The sequence below is a fragment of the Pseudopodoces humilis genome, chromosome 6 (genome assembly GCF_049639895.1).
Source record: "Pseudopodoces humilis isolate 2021_Gansu_Grassland_sample_001 chromosome 6, ASM4963989v1, whole genome shotgun sequence".
NCBI classification, from domain to species: Eukaryota; Metazoa; Chordata; class Aves; order Passeriformes; family Paridae; genus Pseudopodoces; species Pseudopodoces humilis.
In genome coordinates this window covers 36,063,694-36,076,752 of record NC_142205.1, presented here as the reverse complement: position 1 = coordinate 36,076,752, position 13,059 = coordinate 36,063,694, and the positions used below count along the sequence as shown (strand labels likewise).

Here is a 13,059-nt window from a genome sequence, read left to right as displayed (position 1 = left end):
TTAGTCACACAGCCTTGCAAGTTACTTCAGGAATGGAAATGGGCAAAGCATGTAGCTATTTTAAAAATAGCAAATGCTGTTTCAGCGTAGGTTTAAGCTGTTTGGTAGTGTTTAATAGAGGTTTTGCTGCTGTCTGCTGAAGGGGAAAAAAATTACTCAGTTGATCAATCTGTCCTTCTCAGGTTGTCTGTTTACTTCTCTTCCAGAACCCCTGTTTTGTAAGTCCACTGCTATAATCTCGTTTTGATGTTGCTGGTGCACAAAAATGCCCCTCAAGGCTTCATAGGTAACAAATCCAGTATTAGCATTAGGTTTACTTGGTTGTATCCTAACAAAGAAATGCCCAGTTAGTTCTGTGATATGTTTCTGTCTATTCTGTCTACTCTAGACTTAGGCAATGATCCCTCTGCTTTGCAGGTGTTAAGCAGCCATGCCCTTGGTGATGTCAGCCATACAGATGAGCAAACAGAAAGTGCTCTGTAAAAAAAATTCCCATCCATCTTCCTAGGGGTTAGATTCAGTTCACTGCAGTAGTCATAATAAATTGGTGATTTAAAGTAACAAGGAGCCCTGAATTCCCTATTAAAAGTATGTAAACAGCATGCTGTCAGCTGGATGCCTGTCTCCTTTTAAGAAAAGAACAGGACTTACTAAAAAAGGAAACTGAAAATGAAAACAGATTTCCTAACTTATTTTTAGGATTTGCTAAAAGTGCTGGACTCTTTCAAAGAGTTGAGAAAAATGCATGCACTGTAAAGCAATTATAATAAGTGATAATACAGCTATGTATTTCATACCACTTAAAATGTGAAACAAAATTTAAAATACAGTTTAAAATTGTGAACAGTTCTATATTAATGGAGAAGAGAAATTTCATTTTTAAATTTTGGCTAAAGTTTCAGGATAAATAATAAATTGAGTCCTTCAGCTTTATACTGATTCAGGTCCCTCATCTTGCAACAGCTGATTAGCTTCTCAGGAGCTCTTTGGCTACTGGAGTGATTACAGAAATGTGATGGCACCTGCCTTCCTTCTTGGAGGAATCTGTCCTGGTACATTTTGGTCTTAGCATGTGAGTACAGTGCTTTAAAATCTAGAGGGTACTGATGTGTCCTTGGTACGTGCAGGTGCAGGTTACAGAGCTGACACAAGGAAAATAGTATCAGGATGGAGAATCATGAGACATGATGCCTCTTACTTCTTCTGAAGCTTCAGTGCTGATACTCTGGCAAATTCAGGGGTTCAGCATGACAGGAGAAACACTTCTGTTGGCTCAAGATCTTAAATTGCTCTCTAAGTATCTATCTGATGGAGCTCACCCTTAAATTGCTGTCAAAGTGTTCTCCTTTCTCAATTGCATTTTTGTTCGTGGTTGGATTACTCTTCCAGGAAAAGCAGACTCCACTTCTGGCTTTTTTCAAGCCTGAGGAAATTTGAGTCTATATCTGCATCTTCAGTGGTACCTAACAGAGAAGTCTGTATGGCCATCCCAGCCTTGGACCACGTACCCACAATCACGACTGTGGGGCTGCAGGGCATCCTAAGAGCACACCAAAGAATAGAGCACAAAGCTGTAAGAGCAGAAATTTCCCCAAGTGAAGGAGCACTCAGCCCAGATGCTCTGCTCGTTGTGCAGAGGGTCTCCTGTAAAAGCACTCCTCACTGTGTGGCTGGTGCACAGCTTTGTGATTGAGGGAAAAGGGACCTTGGCGTGGTACAAACTCCCTCTCCAGTGTTGCCTCCAGGGGTGGAGAGGGAGTAGAACTAATTCACATCCTAAGTATGCAGGCTAATAGACAGAAAAAACATTACTCACCCTGTTTCTCAATTAGATCACAACTGTGCCTTCTGAAGGGTTTCGTCTTGCTTCAGTGATGAGTCAGTCCTGTTTTTCCCCAGTAGTACCAGTGCTGACTGCAGAATGGAAAGTTTTTATTCATGGACTGATCTGAAGGTGTTGTTTCCTTTCACCCATGAGTTCCCCAAGGAAAGGGAGCACAAACAGAGCAGCTCTTCCCTGCAGCACTGCCCAGGGAAGGTGTTGCCAGCCCTTTGTAAATCTGTGCACACTTGTTCCTCTCTTCCCATGCAATAAGTCTTTACAGGGCTCAGGAAGAGTAATGTGAAGTGTCTAGAGGCAAGCCTGGCTTAAGGGTGCTACCTTGTCATTCCTGCATATCTGCTGCAATCTGCCATCCTCTCAGCTCTATCAATAAGAATTAAAAATACCTTCTTTTAAGTGATCTTGTTTACTACTTTGGTGCATAGTATATTGCCACAGCTGGCCTGCAGGCTACACCTGAAAGGTCACTGTGCTAGAATGTGGGCAGGGGATGAAGCACTCAGGGGATGAAGCTAGAGCTTGAAATATTTAAATCCTTTTTGTCAGAGACCCTTCTGTACTTTGAATCTGCTTGTGCCAGTTTTCAATAGCTTTCTGCTTTTGCCTGAACATTCATATCTACTTCACCCTCTCTTTTAAAAATCAAGAGCGTTCCTGGAAATTCAGGCATATTTTTTTCCCTTTTTTGGTGCCTAAAATTCTCAGGGAAACCTGTACTGTAAAATTCAGCTTCAAACACGAGGAAAGTGAATTTATTGTTTCTTGGTATGTGGTTTGCCAACCACTGGATGTCAGTGCTGCTCCACTGAGGAAAGGCTCCACTGAGGAAAGCTTTCCCTGCTTCTTTCCCTGTAGATGTGAAGGAAATGAAAGCCGAGGCTATTGGCTTTTGTCACTCAAATACCTGAGCAACATTCACATTTATTGAAAAAAAGCTGCCACAGAGATTAAAACATTTATTAATTCCACATATCTGGAACAACTACTGTATTTCAAACCCCTAATTCTCAATTCAAGATGAGAAAGAAGGCTGTGCACAGGAGTTACTGCAGCCTGTCAGAGTTTATGGACTTGATGAGTCGGTCTGTGGGCTGTCTAATAAGTGAAATAAAGTGTCTGGGAAAAGCTGGAAGCGTGATCTTACTAGAGATGTAAATGTAGTGCTTCACTGCTTGCAAACGGCACATTTAACAACACCTGATTTGAGGAGATTTAAGTTGGCTATGTAGCAAAAAGCCTGTCTAGACCTTTGGGTTTGTGTATAAAAAATGTATTAAATACAGATCAAAAAATGCTTATAAATTGTTCATGGATGTATTGGTCAGTTCAGGCTTTTGTAATAGATTTGACTTTTTTAAATTGTGCAGAGTTGCTTACTGTCCTTCATTCTTATGCTCTTCACCATTTTGTTCACAAACATGACTAACCTGTACTTCAGGAAGAGGGAGAAATAAGCAACCAAAAGATTTGAGTTCTCATTCAAGGTTTTTTTTTGTTTTTTTTTTCCTTGAAGGCAGTCTGGAACATTGAAGCTGTCCCTCTCTTTTTATTCAGAAATAAGCAAAAACGTTTCCTAGCTAAACCGCTGCAGGTGCAGGTCAGGAGCACCATGCAAGCTGCGTCAGCTCCTGCCTTCTGCTTTGAGACAAAAGGTGCTATTCTGCTCCCTTTTACGCAGTCCTCTTGAATGGCATTCAGCTGCTATGCTGGTTTTTGAAAGTATAACACCCTGTTTTCCACCTTTTAACATAACCATATCACCAAAATTAGTACTGAGAATGTATGTGAAGCAACACCATTCTGTTATAAATATATGTTATTAAACATATTAAATCTTCCTTTTACACAGCCTACTGAGCACACCTAGGTAGGGTATCCATTTTATCTCTGCAGATGGCTAAGTAAGTTGTTGACAGCTTAAATGCTTGTGCTGGAAATGGAAGTGCTGCAATCTGTAATCAGCTGGAATCTTTGAGAGAGAACTGTGGAAGGAAGGCATCCGTGGCCTGAACCTTTTAAACAGCCAGTCTAGCACTTTTTTTATTGGTAACTATGATTAGCTGCAGCTACTTCTGGCGTAAAAACTATCGAGCTGGGGGATTTCAGTCAGTAATTTGTACTTCTAGAGATTGTGCTGTTTCAGAGGTTGCTTACAGCAGACCCTAAAAGCTAAATGCCTTATTAAATAAAATTTTGTTATAATCTATTTTGATTATGTAATTTTCTTCTCCCACAGGGATAAAATTAACAGTATATTTCTAGCAATGTCTTATTTTCTGTGAGGTGAGAAATGCTTATTGATGCATTGAGAAGTGAAATGCATCCTTCACAAGAGAAACTCTTTAAATACCTGTGGGTCTGTTATGTGAATTATTTCCATGTTTAATTGAATGTAGTTTCAGAAACTCTGGTGATCTCTGATGATTAAGGTAATTCTTTTCAAGAGCAGCAATGTTTCTGTGCACTTAAGCTTTTCATTCTAAGAGAATTTTATCTCTAAAGATAACTATAACTAGGGAAATATGTGCATCTGTAAGTTTAGAAGTTGTTATTTGTCACTAATAATTTCTTAATACATGATAGTGTCTTTGAAAAGTCAGAATCTCTAGTAGAGACTTAATTTGCTGAAAGATGAAAAAAGGAAGGATTTTTCCCATTGAAATCAAAAGTGCTATGTCTCTGTGTTCGGTGATAAGAACTATATTACTATAGTTGGACAAGGGGCTAGTGATCAGTAGGGAAATTTCCAGTTAAGGAAATTATTGGTGCAGTTGAGAAAATGGACATTACAATTGGAAATGAAAACCATTGATGCTAAATGTGATTTAGAGGTATTGGAAAGTGTGGAAGGTATTGGAAGTACTCACATTGCTTGTTTCTAAATCATCTCTAACGCCTCAGGAAAAAAGACCTGAGTGTCTACACTATTTTTGTTTGGGTTTTTTTATCTCTCTCTTTTCTTGTATTTTTTTTCTCCATGTGTTATAAGATTTTCATTGAAATTGAACCAGGTCTGAAACTTGTCCTCAGTAGTCTACTTTTCTTTTTATTTTTATTTGTGTCTGTATCTTGATGCACTTCAGCTGTATTACCTTTTATATCCTGTCTCTCTTAAACCTGAAGGATAGCTGTCAGTGAAGATTTCATTTGCACAAGGAAGCTGTTAAGCAGTTGTAGGTCACACTGTGAAAACTCATGAAATCAACTCTTTTTACAGATGCAAATACTGGCATTATGATGATAACCTGCTCACCTCCAGCGTTGTCATCGTCTTCCATAATGAAGGGTGGTCCACACTCATGAGGACAGTCCACAGTGTCATCAAGAGAACACCAAGAAAATACTTGGCAGAAATTGTTCTGATTGATGATTTTAGCAACAAAGGTACGTTTGGAATATTAACACGCTCCTTTGTAGAAAAGAGTATTTTTTTGTTTTCCTGAAATAGTTTCCTTTTGATTTATTATCTGCCATGGTTTCAGTTGACTATGAGAGAAAAGATTGCTTCTTCACAGTCCTTTGAGCTCTCTACCACAGTTTTTGGGTAGTGTGTAGAAGCAAGCTGGGATAGCTAGTATCTCTCTTAGCTCTTTGTAAACTTCAAAGTAGTTTGAAGAGTATCAAAGGGGTAAAGCCTGTCAGGAGTAACAGGTTTCCTTTGTTGCATATAGGATTATAGATGTCTCATTTTTTTAACAATAATAAAAATCTACCTAGACTCAAATTATTCTGATTCATTTTCAAAATCTTTTTCATTTCCAAAATCCCTTTTTTATTAATCATCACATTCAGCTTCTTATTGTTTCTTATTGAAGGGGGGAATCTTTTAAGAATTTAAATATATTTTAATTTCTGCCTTTCTTTGAGTCCTGCATGCCAACATATGTCCAAAGATTTTCTTCTTCCTTTATAATTTACATTCTGATCTTGGTTTATAATCAGGACGCATGTACTTGTACATATTTGTCTTATAAATGTAAGCATGCACTGTTTTTTTATTTTTTCCTGTCATGGTGGTATCATCAGCATTAATGCAATACAAGGCCAAATACAGAGAGGAACTAAAAAGTGGTCTCCTAGAGATATGAGTTGATTGAGACAGAGGAAAATAGAGTGTTTTTAAACTTTAAACAAATTCCAAAATAGTGCATCAAAGCTGCATGTTCTATAAGATTTTGTTGTAGCATGGTTCTTGAATAGATGTTGACAGTGAGAAGGAGTAGACACATAAATAAAAGCATAATTTTGACTGTGTGGCATGACAGTCTCTTCTAGACAATGTTAATGATGGCTTTGAGCAAAGGCAAGTTTGGTCAGCAGCACAGGATACCCTCATCTTTGTTTTCATAGCTGAATTGTGTAGTGGCGTAGAAAACAGATGACTTCTGAAACTCTCCTTTTTATTAAGTTATCTGGGCTTCTCCCAGTTCCAGTCTCATGGTAGTTGTTTTCTACGGGTGTATTCACTACGAATTTTTTTAATTAACTCATCACATAGTTAAGGTAGCCTTTTTGGAGTATAAGCCACAATTAAAAATAGTTATTGTGTGTTATCTTTTGCATCATACCTGTAGGTAGGTATCATTTTCTGTTTGCTTTAACAAGAGAGGGAAAGTTACCTGTGTTATAAACTTGACTACATTTGGCTTAGTCTAATAAAGATACTGAATGCTAAATTATAGTCTTCTGTATCCTTTAACAGCTGTTGAGAATTTGGCTTAGATATACACACATGCTATAAACCAAAAATATCCTTTCTCCTAAGGGATATAATTTTAATAATTCAGTCAGCAGACATATGCTGTGTTTTTGCTTTTTAGCTAGGACTGACTTAGCTGTATAAAGTAACTGTGACACTGATTGTGTCTAGAATACTTACCAGATTTTTCACTAATGATAGGTTTCAATACTTGGGTTTCACATGACTTGTAGCTGACTCTGTGCCACATATATGTAGTTCATGGAATGAGTTCTTCTGGCATAACAACTTGTACTATTTTTCCATTATATGACGTATTTTAAAAGAAAGCAGTATTTTTTAAGTTGGTTTTTTTTTATACAGAACTTTTTAGCTTTTCTTCTCATGAATGAATGGTTAGCAGACACAGCCTGGACCTAAGATCCAGCAGACCCTTGACTCTGAATTTCTCACAGTTCAATTTTCCAGATAACTTTCATAAATCAGAAAATTCAATAAAGAAAGCTTGAGGTGCAGTTCTCTCAGGTATGAGTGACTGGTAAGACAAGCATGGACTAGTATATCTCTAAACACCTTGCTGCAATTGCACTAGTTCACTATATTAGTTCTTCAAATAGCTTTAGGCTATTACTTGGTAAATATAATTAACTTAATTTCATTAATTCAAATTATGTTCTAGATGAAAAATGGCCAAGAGAGCAGAGTCTTGCTCTATTTCTTTCTCCCTGGAGAGAGGGATGGACTAGTATGAGCTACAAAGTGTGCCAAGCTGCCTGAAGAGTTCACCAGTTGTTAGGAGAGCTGCAAAATACAAGCATTCTTAATTACAGCAGAGCTGCTGGTAGCTTTTTGCTTTTTCAGCCAGAAGAAAAGTCATGCTGACAGCACAGATACAGGATTTTCTTCTTCCCCACCTACTTCCAAGCTGCACATTTCATGTCTTGCTCTCCACCCAGCAGACCATCTTATGCTCTTGGAGCCCAGTGCTGAGTGCCATGTGCTGGACTGGGTAGATGTTTGCTCATGTTCAGTGTGACTGTCCTTATTTCTTAGCTGCCACCCTCTCAGGGGGTATGAGATTAAAATGGAGCACAGCAGTTGCAAACACTTGTAAAGGCTGCCTCCTAAAAACCCCCTGCCTTTTATGAGATAAAGCCCCTTTCCTTATGAGAAATCCTTTTTCATCAGAAGGGAGTTACAGCTGCATAGAAGTTTATATATGTCATGTCTTACGGGGGGAGCAGTTGAATGCTTGTAAAATGTCCTTTTCATTATAATTATTAGGATAAAGTCAGTTTGGAGCAGTACTTTTGCTGAATAGCTCTCTTTCCTTAATCTCTCCTGCAAACAGCAGGCTTTGGACTGTGGAGAACTGTGCAGAGATATGTGCTGAATTCTACTCTGGCATTTTTTCCCCTGTCAGAGTACAAAGAGTACAGTAACAAGAAGATTGCCAAGCTAATGGAATGATTCTATCTCCATTTTCTATGGAGACCTCTGTATTAATTCATGTTAGAGTCCAAGAAATGTTGCAGCAATTCCTGCCACAGTGTCAATGAGGCCAGGCTGTTACACATGAGGGTTTTTTTTTCCCCAGTTTTCCTTCTGTTCTCAAAAGAAGCACTTTATTCTTCTGTGAATGCTGGCTGTGTAAAGGAAACAGCTGTTCTGGAGGGCAATGAGAATTCATAAAACTGTATTTTCTAAAGCTTCCTACAATCACAGTTGTTTGTATAGGTCTCCAATGCTTGTTATGTATTTGGGCACCAGTTTGCTTGTGTTCTGAACATAGAGGCCAATATCTCAGCTGGAACTGCTTTTGTAGCCCGTGCATCTGTAAAGGGTGCCTGTGAGGCGAAAAATGCCAGTGTTCCTAGTAGCATTTAAAGGTTTTGTCTTCCTTCTGTGTTTACTTACATGTTCTTTATTTCCATCTGATGCAGCATCCCATGAGATAACCAAAGGGGAAGTAATGAGCATAGGCAGGCAGCAGTATTTTTATTAACCTGTGTAATGGTGCTTGTCATGGGGAAACTGAAGCAGTAATCAGTGCTTGTGTTAATGCTGAGAGCCCCACCTTGAGAGTATTACAGTACAGGGTAGTCTCAGGCACGAGGCAGCTGCTCTAGGAAGCACTTCTGATACCATTTTTCTAGTTCTCAGACTGCTGTCCATGAGTTGAGGGGGAAAAAACTGCTTTCCTCCTCCTCCCACTTTGTAATCTGCAGTGCCTAAGGTCCTTTGGAGAAAGTATGTACTGATTCATGCTTTAATCATGCACGTAGACATGAGAGAGGAACTCAAACAGGGGAAAGCCAGATTGGTGATTATAATATTTTGAAAGGTAAAATATACATTTTTGAACAAAAACCAGATTGTTGTAAGGCTGTTGACAGATGTCATAAATACACATTCTAGGTGAACAAAATTTAATGCTGGCCAGACAATATTTTTGACTATAAAACTATCAGGATTTTTTACACTACTGTCATGCAGGCTTTGTAGGATGGGAAGGAGGAAAATTTCATCTTTCCTGTGGGAAATAGCACTTGCTGCTAACCCTGGCATGGTTTCAGATAATGGACTGCAGGGTCCTGAGACTTGTACTGTGGAAAAGCTTTACACAATCAATATGACAGGTTTTTACAGCTCCCTCTGAGTCTTACATAGTTGAACATTTGATAAGTAAAACATTTGGCCTCATAGGCAGGAGAGCTGGAAATAACTTCAGGTTTTAAATCTTTAAAACATTCCTGACAGTCCTTCAGTAACATATGCTTGGAATTTACAGCATAAATAATGGTGTGGTATAAAGATTCTCTTAGTACCACTTCAGTATGACCTCAAAATTCAGTTGATTTTGTCCTGTGAAAATTTATATCACAGCTATCAAACCATATATTCTTATTTATTACATGGCATTTATTACATGGCATGTTCTTCTATACAGCATATGTGATAAAATTGTTCTTTCTCTAGTTTGACATTTGTGTATCCTTGAAGTTTTCCTAATGCACAAGGATTTACAAAAGAAATTTTAAATGTGTGTGGGAAAGGAGAATACATAAAACTTGGTTGAGAAAACCTTTTCTTTTATAAAGGTGGAGAGGAAGGATAAAAAGAGTATCAAAAGATAGTGATTTCAAAAGATTGTTGTTTGGTAGAATTGCTGCATTTTCAATATTGGAAACTTCACTTCCAAGAAACACCATTTCCTTTTCAATTACATAGCTTTTGTTCAAGCTATTTTTTTTTAAAATACTGCTGACAAGAATATACAACATACCAAAACATAAGTGGCAGAAGTCTGCAGACTTCATCATTTCCATTCAGGTTGCAGAGAATGTTTCTGCTGAAGTAACCTGATGGCATGTTGCTGCTGAAAGGGACATCCTCCTGCTTCCACCTCTGCATGTCCCCTCTCCTGTTAGATCAGCACAGGCATGGCATCTATCAGCCCCTCGGAGTGGTGCAAAGCAAATCAGTGCAAGGATGCCTCAGCTGTAGATTAGGTGGCTTATTTTGGTTTCTGACTGAGAGAAACCGAAGCTGTAGGTAATTCTTCTGAGCCTTTGAGTACAAAAATAGATTTTTAACAAACACCAATAGCTAGATCAGCATAGCTGCAAGCAGCAGGTGCCTGATTACCAGCCTTTCTGCCTTCATGAGTTTTCTCAACAGCATCATCTGTTATGGGCAAAAATGTTAAGCAACACTAGCATCCTTTTCTCAAACTGTGTGGTAGGAATGTGGTTTCCGGAGAAATTTGGCCAAGACAAATACAAATCTGCAAATACAAATCAGAAACCATTTAAGCATAGCTCACTGTGGTTCTAGTGTGGTCACTCGCCCTTTACTGACAGAAGTCCCTTTGGCTAAAGGTTTGTTGTCTCCTCAGTATGATGCACTTCTGGCCCTCCAATTATTATCATTAATTTCATTAAAAGATTATTGTAATACCTCCACAGGAGGGAACAGGTCTAGATGAAGGAGGGCAATAATTTGAGCATGGTGAGATTCTGCCGCAGGTTTCCAGATTACTAATAAACTGACCGAAAATTCTGTGAGGCAGAAAGTGAGTGAAGGGAAATGTTGAACTGAAAAGTGGTGTCTTCAGCTGTACATGTGACATCATCTGATGAGGAAAGGCTGTGTGCTGAAGTGTAGAAACTTCTCTGGCTGCTTGGAATACAGATGAAAACCTGAAAGCCACTATGTGCTAGGTTGAAGCGACTGAGTAGTCCACCCAGTTCCCTGTGGTGTGGCCAACCACTTCAGCTGCCATTTCTTCAGATGTGCCAGACACAAACCTGTGCCATGAGGTCAGTGGTCTTGATCTCCTCAGTTTTAATGTTTGTGAGTGGTTGAACTAAAAGTTCTTGTAAATATCTGTAGGTATTTTTGGGGTTATCTTAAGAGTACAAAAGTCTTTATTATTAAACCTCACCAAATATCTTTTCTTTGCCATCTGATAGCACACTTACAAGAGAGGCTGGATGACTATATAAAGCAGTGGAATGGTCTTGTAAAGGTATTTCGAAATGAAAGGAGAGAAGGCTTGATCCAAGCTAGAAGCATTGGAGCCCAGAAAGCTAAACTTGGACAGGTAGGAGCCAGTTCATTCACAAGTCTATTATTAAATAGATAAATTTAAATTTAATATTGATAAATAGAGATAAATTTTACTCATTTTATCTTAATTTTCTTGTTTATAATGTGAATGTATCTCAATATAAATAAGCTTAATTAAATCATGATGTTGTATACAGAAATATAAGTTTGGGTTTTTTTTCTTTCAAAGGTTTTGGTTTACCTTGATGCCCATTGTGAGGTGGGAATTAATTGGTATGCACCACTTATAGCTCCTATATCTAAGGACAGGTAATGTTCTCTTGTTATTTCCTGTGTCTGGCCTTTTAGGAAGAAAAAGTAACAGTAATAATCTTCACTTTACAAAGTACAGTTAATATGTTTTATATCTATATCAATATTTTTCATATGATGATTATATTCTCTTCCAGCATAAAAGATACATAATGAGGAAGTAATATAGTCAGGCAAATTAATCTTCAGGTAGTTTATTTTAATAGGCATACTGAAGATTTTGTCTAGTGTAGATTATATATAACTCTTATCTTTTACAGCTGAGGCACTGATATTGAAATGTTCTATTCTAGCTGAATAAGGAGCGTGATTGAGCGAAATAACTAAAAAAACTGTGGCTTTTGGTAGAGAAAAAGTAGCAATAAACATTTTGATTTCATGGGAGTTTAAAGCCCCTGTGATCTCAAGAGCTTTTATAGCTTACTCATGTTTGGTCTTGATGTATGGTCTTATTTGTTTCCTCTGAAGTGCTCTGGGGCGTTGTCTGTAGCAAAGCGAGGCCAGGATTGAGCCTGTGTCTGCCACAGGCACGGGCTCTGAGTCTGTGCTGGAAGTGCCTGCACTGTGAGGGGATGTCTTGGAGAGGTGGCAGAGAGATCCCCAGGGCTTTCATTTCTTCCAGCTGTTGAAATGCTGTTGTTGGTGTGTGCTACCGCACTCCTAGCTTGTGTGGTCAGTGGTATGTGTGTTTAGGAAACCATGTGCATGTTTAAACTCTTTAATCACATTAAATAGCTACTTAATCCTAAAAACTATTTGTTAACCTGCCGTGCTACCAGAATTCTCTTGAAGAATTGGGTTCTGTGTGTTTTAAAGGCTGTAACTCAACCAAGACTCTATTTGGGCCAGAAAGTATCCTTGGGAAGATGGAAAGGCTTGTGTACTCCCATTGTGTATTACTGTTTTACACAAGAAAGACTGGTGAGAAGAGGGGGTTTTAGAAGCATCCTCCGGCACTGCCCACAGAGGTGAAGGCTGCAGGAGGACCAGAGATGCTGAGGCACACGGTGCCAGCAGACTGTGCTTGGCAGCCTCCTGCTGCCTCTGCCTCAAAGAACAGCACGGTGTTAGCATGTCTCTTCTTCCCTGCCTTTTCTGTCTCTTGGAGTTTCATTTAAAAAGGTGAAAGTGCTCCAGCCTGGGTCACTGGGAAACTCATTTGAAAAATCTGGGGAGAAAAACAAGATAATGTCTTTTCCTTGGTGAATATTGTGTGTGATAGATCACAATGAGGAGTGTATTGCAAATCAAACAGGAAGAATTCTACTGAAAACTGCTTCTAGGAGAGCACTAGTAATGTGTTTGTTTTTTTTTTTATCCTTACTTGGATAAGTAAGGATAAGTAAACTTGTGGGGTTTTCAGGGCATTTGAATAGGACAGTATAATGGAAATGTGTGCTAACACTAGTAAAAGCTAAGTGTTTATCATACTTGTTGACAGCTAAGATCTGATATGAATAGAAATTACAGGAAATAATAATACTGTGAGAAACCCAGCCCCCTGAGGGTTCCTTCGTTGCCTCCAGCAGTGCTTTTTTAGATGACCACATAAAGGAAAATGTATTGATAAACTAATTGATATATTATCATTCTCTGATCTAACTTTTCTGTTTTCAGAACATCTTAAAACAAT

The 13,059-nt window shown here is 38.5% G+C and overlaps 1 protein-coding gene across 2 annotated transcripts in view; it reads left to right on the top strand.

The window, feature by feature from the left end:
• The window catches only part of GALNT7 (polypeptide N-acetylgalactosaminyltransferase 7), a 70,397-nt gene that overhangs the window by 40,805 nt on the left and 16,533 nt on the right, over nucleotides 1-13,059 (top strand). For both annotated transcript variants that reach the window (XM_005517624.2, XM_014263220.2), the window contains exons 3-5: nucleotides 5,061-5,227; nucleotides 11,018-11,148; nucleotides 11,344-11,423. In XM_005517624.2, the coding sequence (XP_005517681.1) occupies nucleotides 5,061-5,227; nucleotides 11,018-11,148; nucleotides 11,344-11,423 (378 nt within the window). The remainder of the gene's footprint in view (nucleotides 1-5,060; nucleotides 5,228-11,017; nucleotides 11,149-11,343; nucleotides 11,424-13,059) is intronic.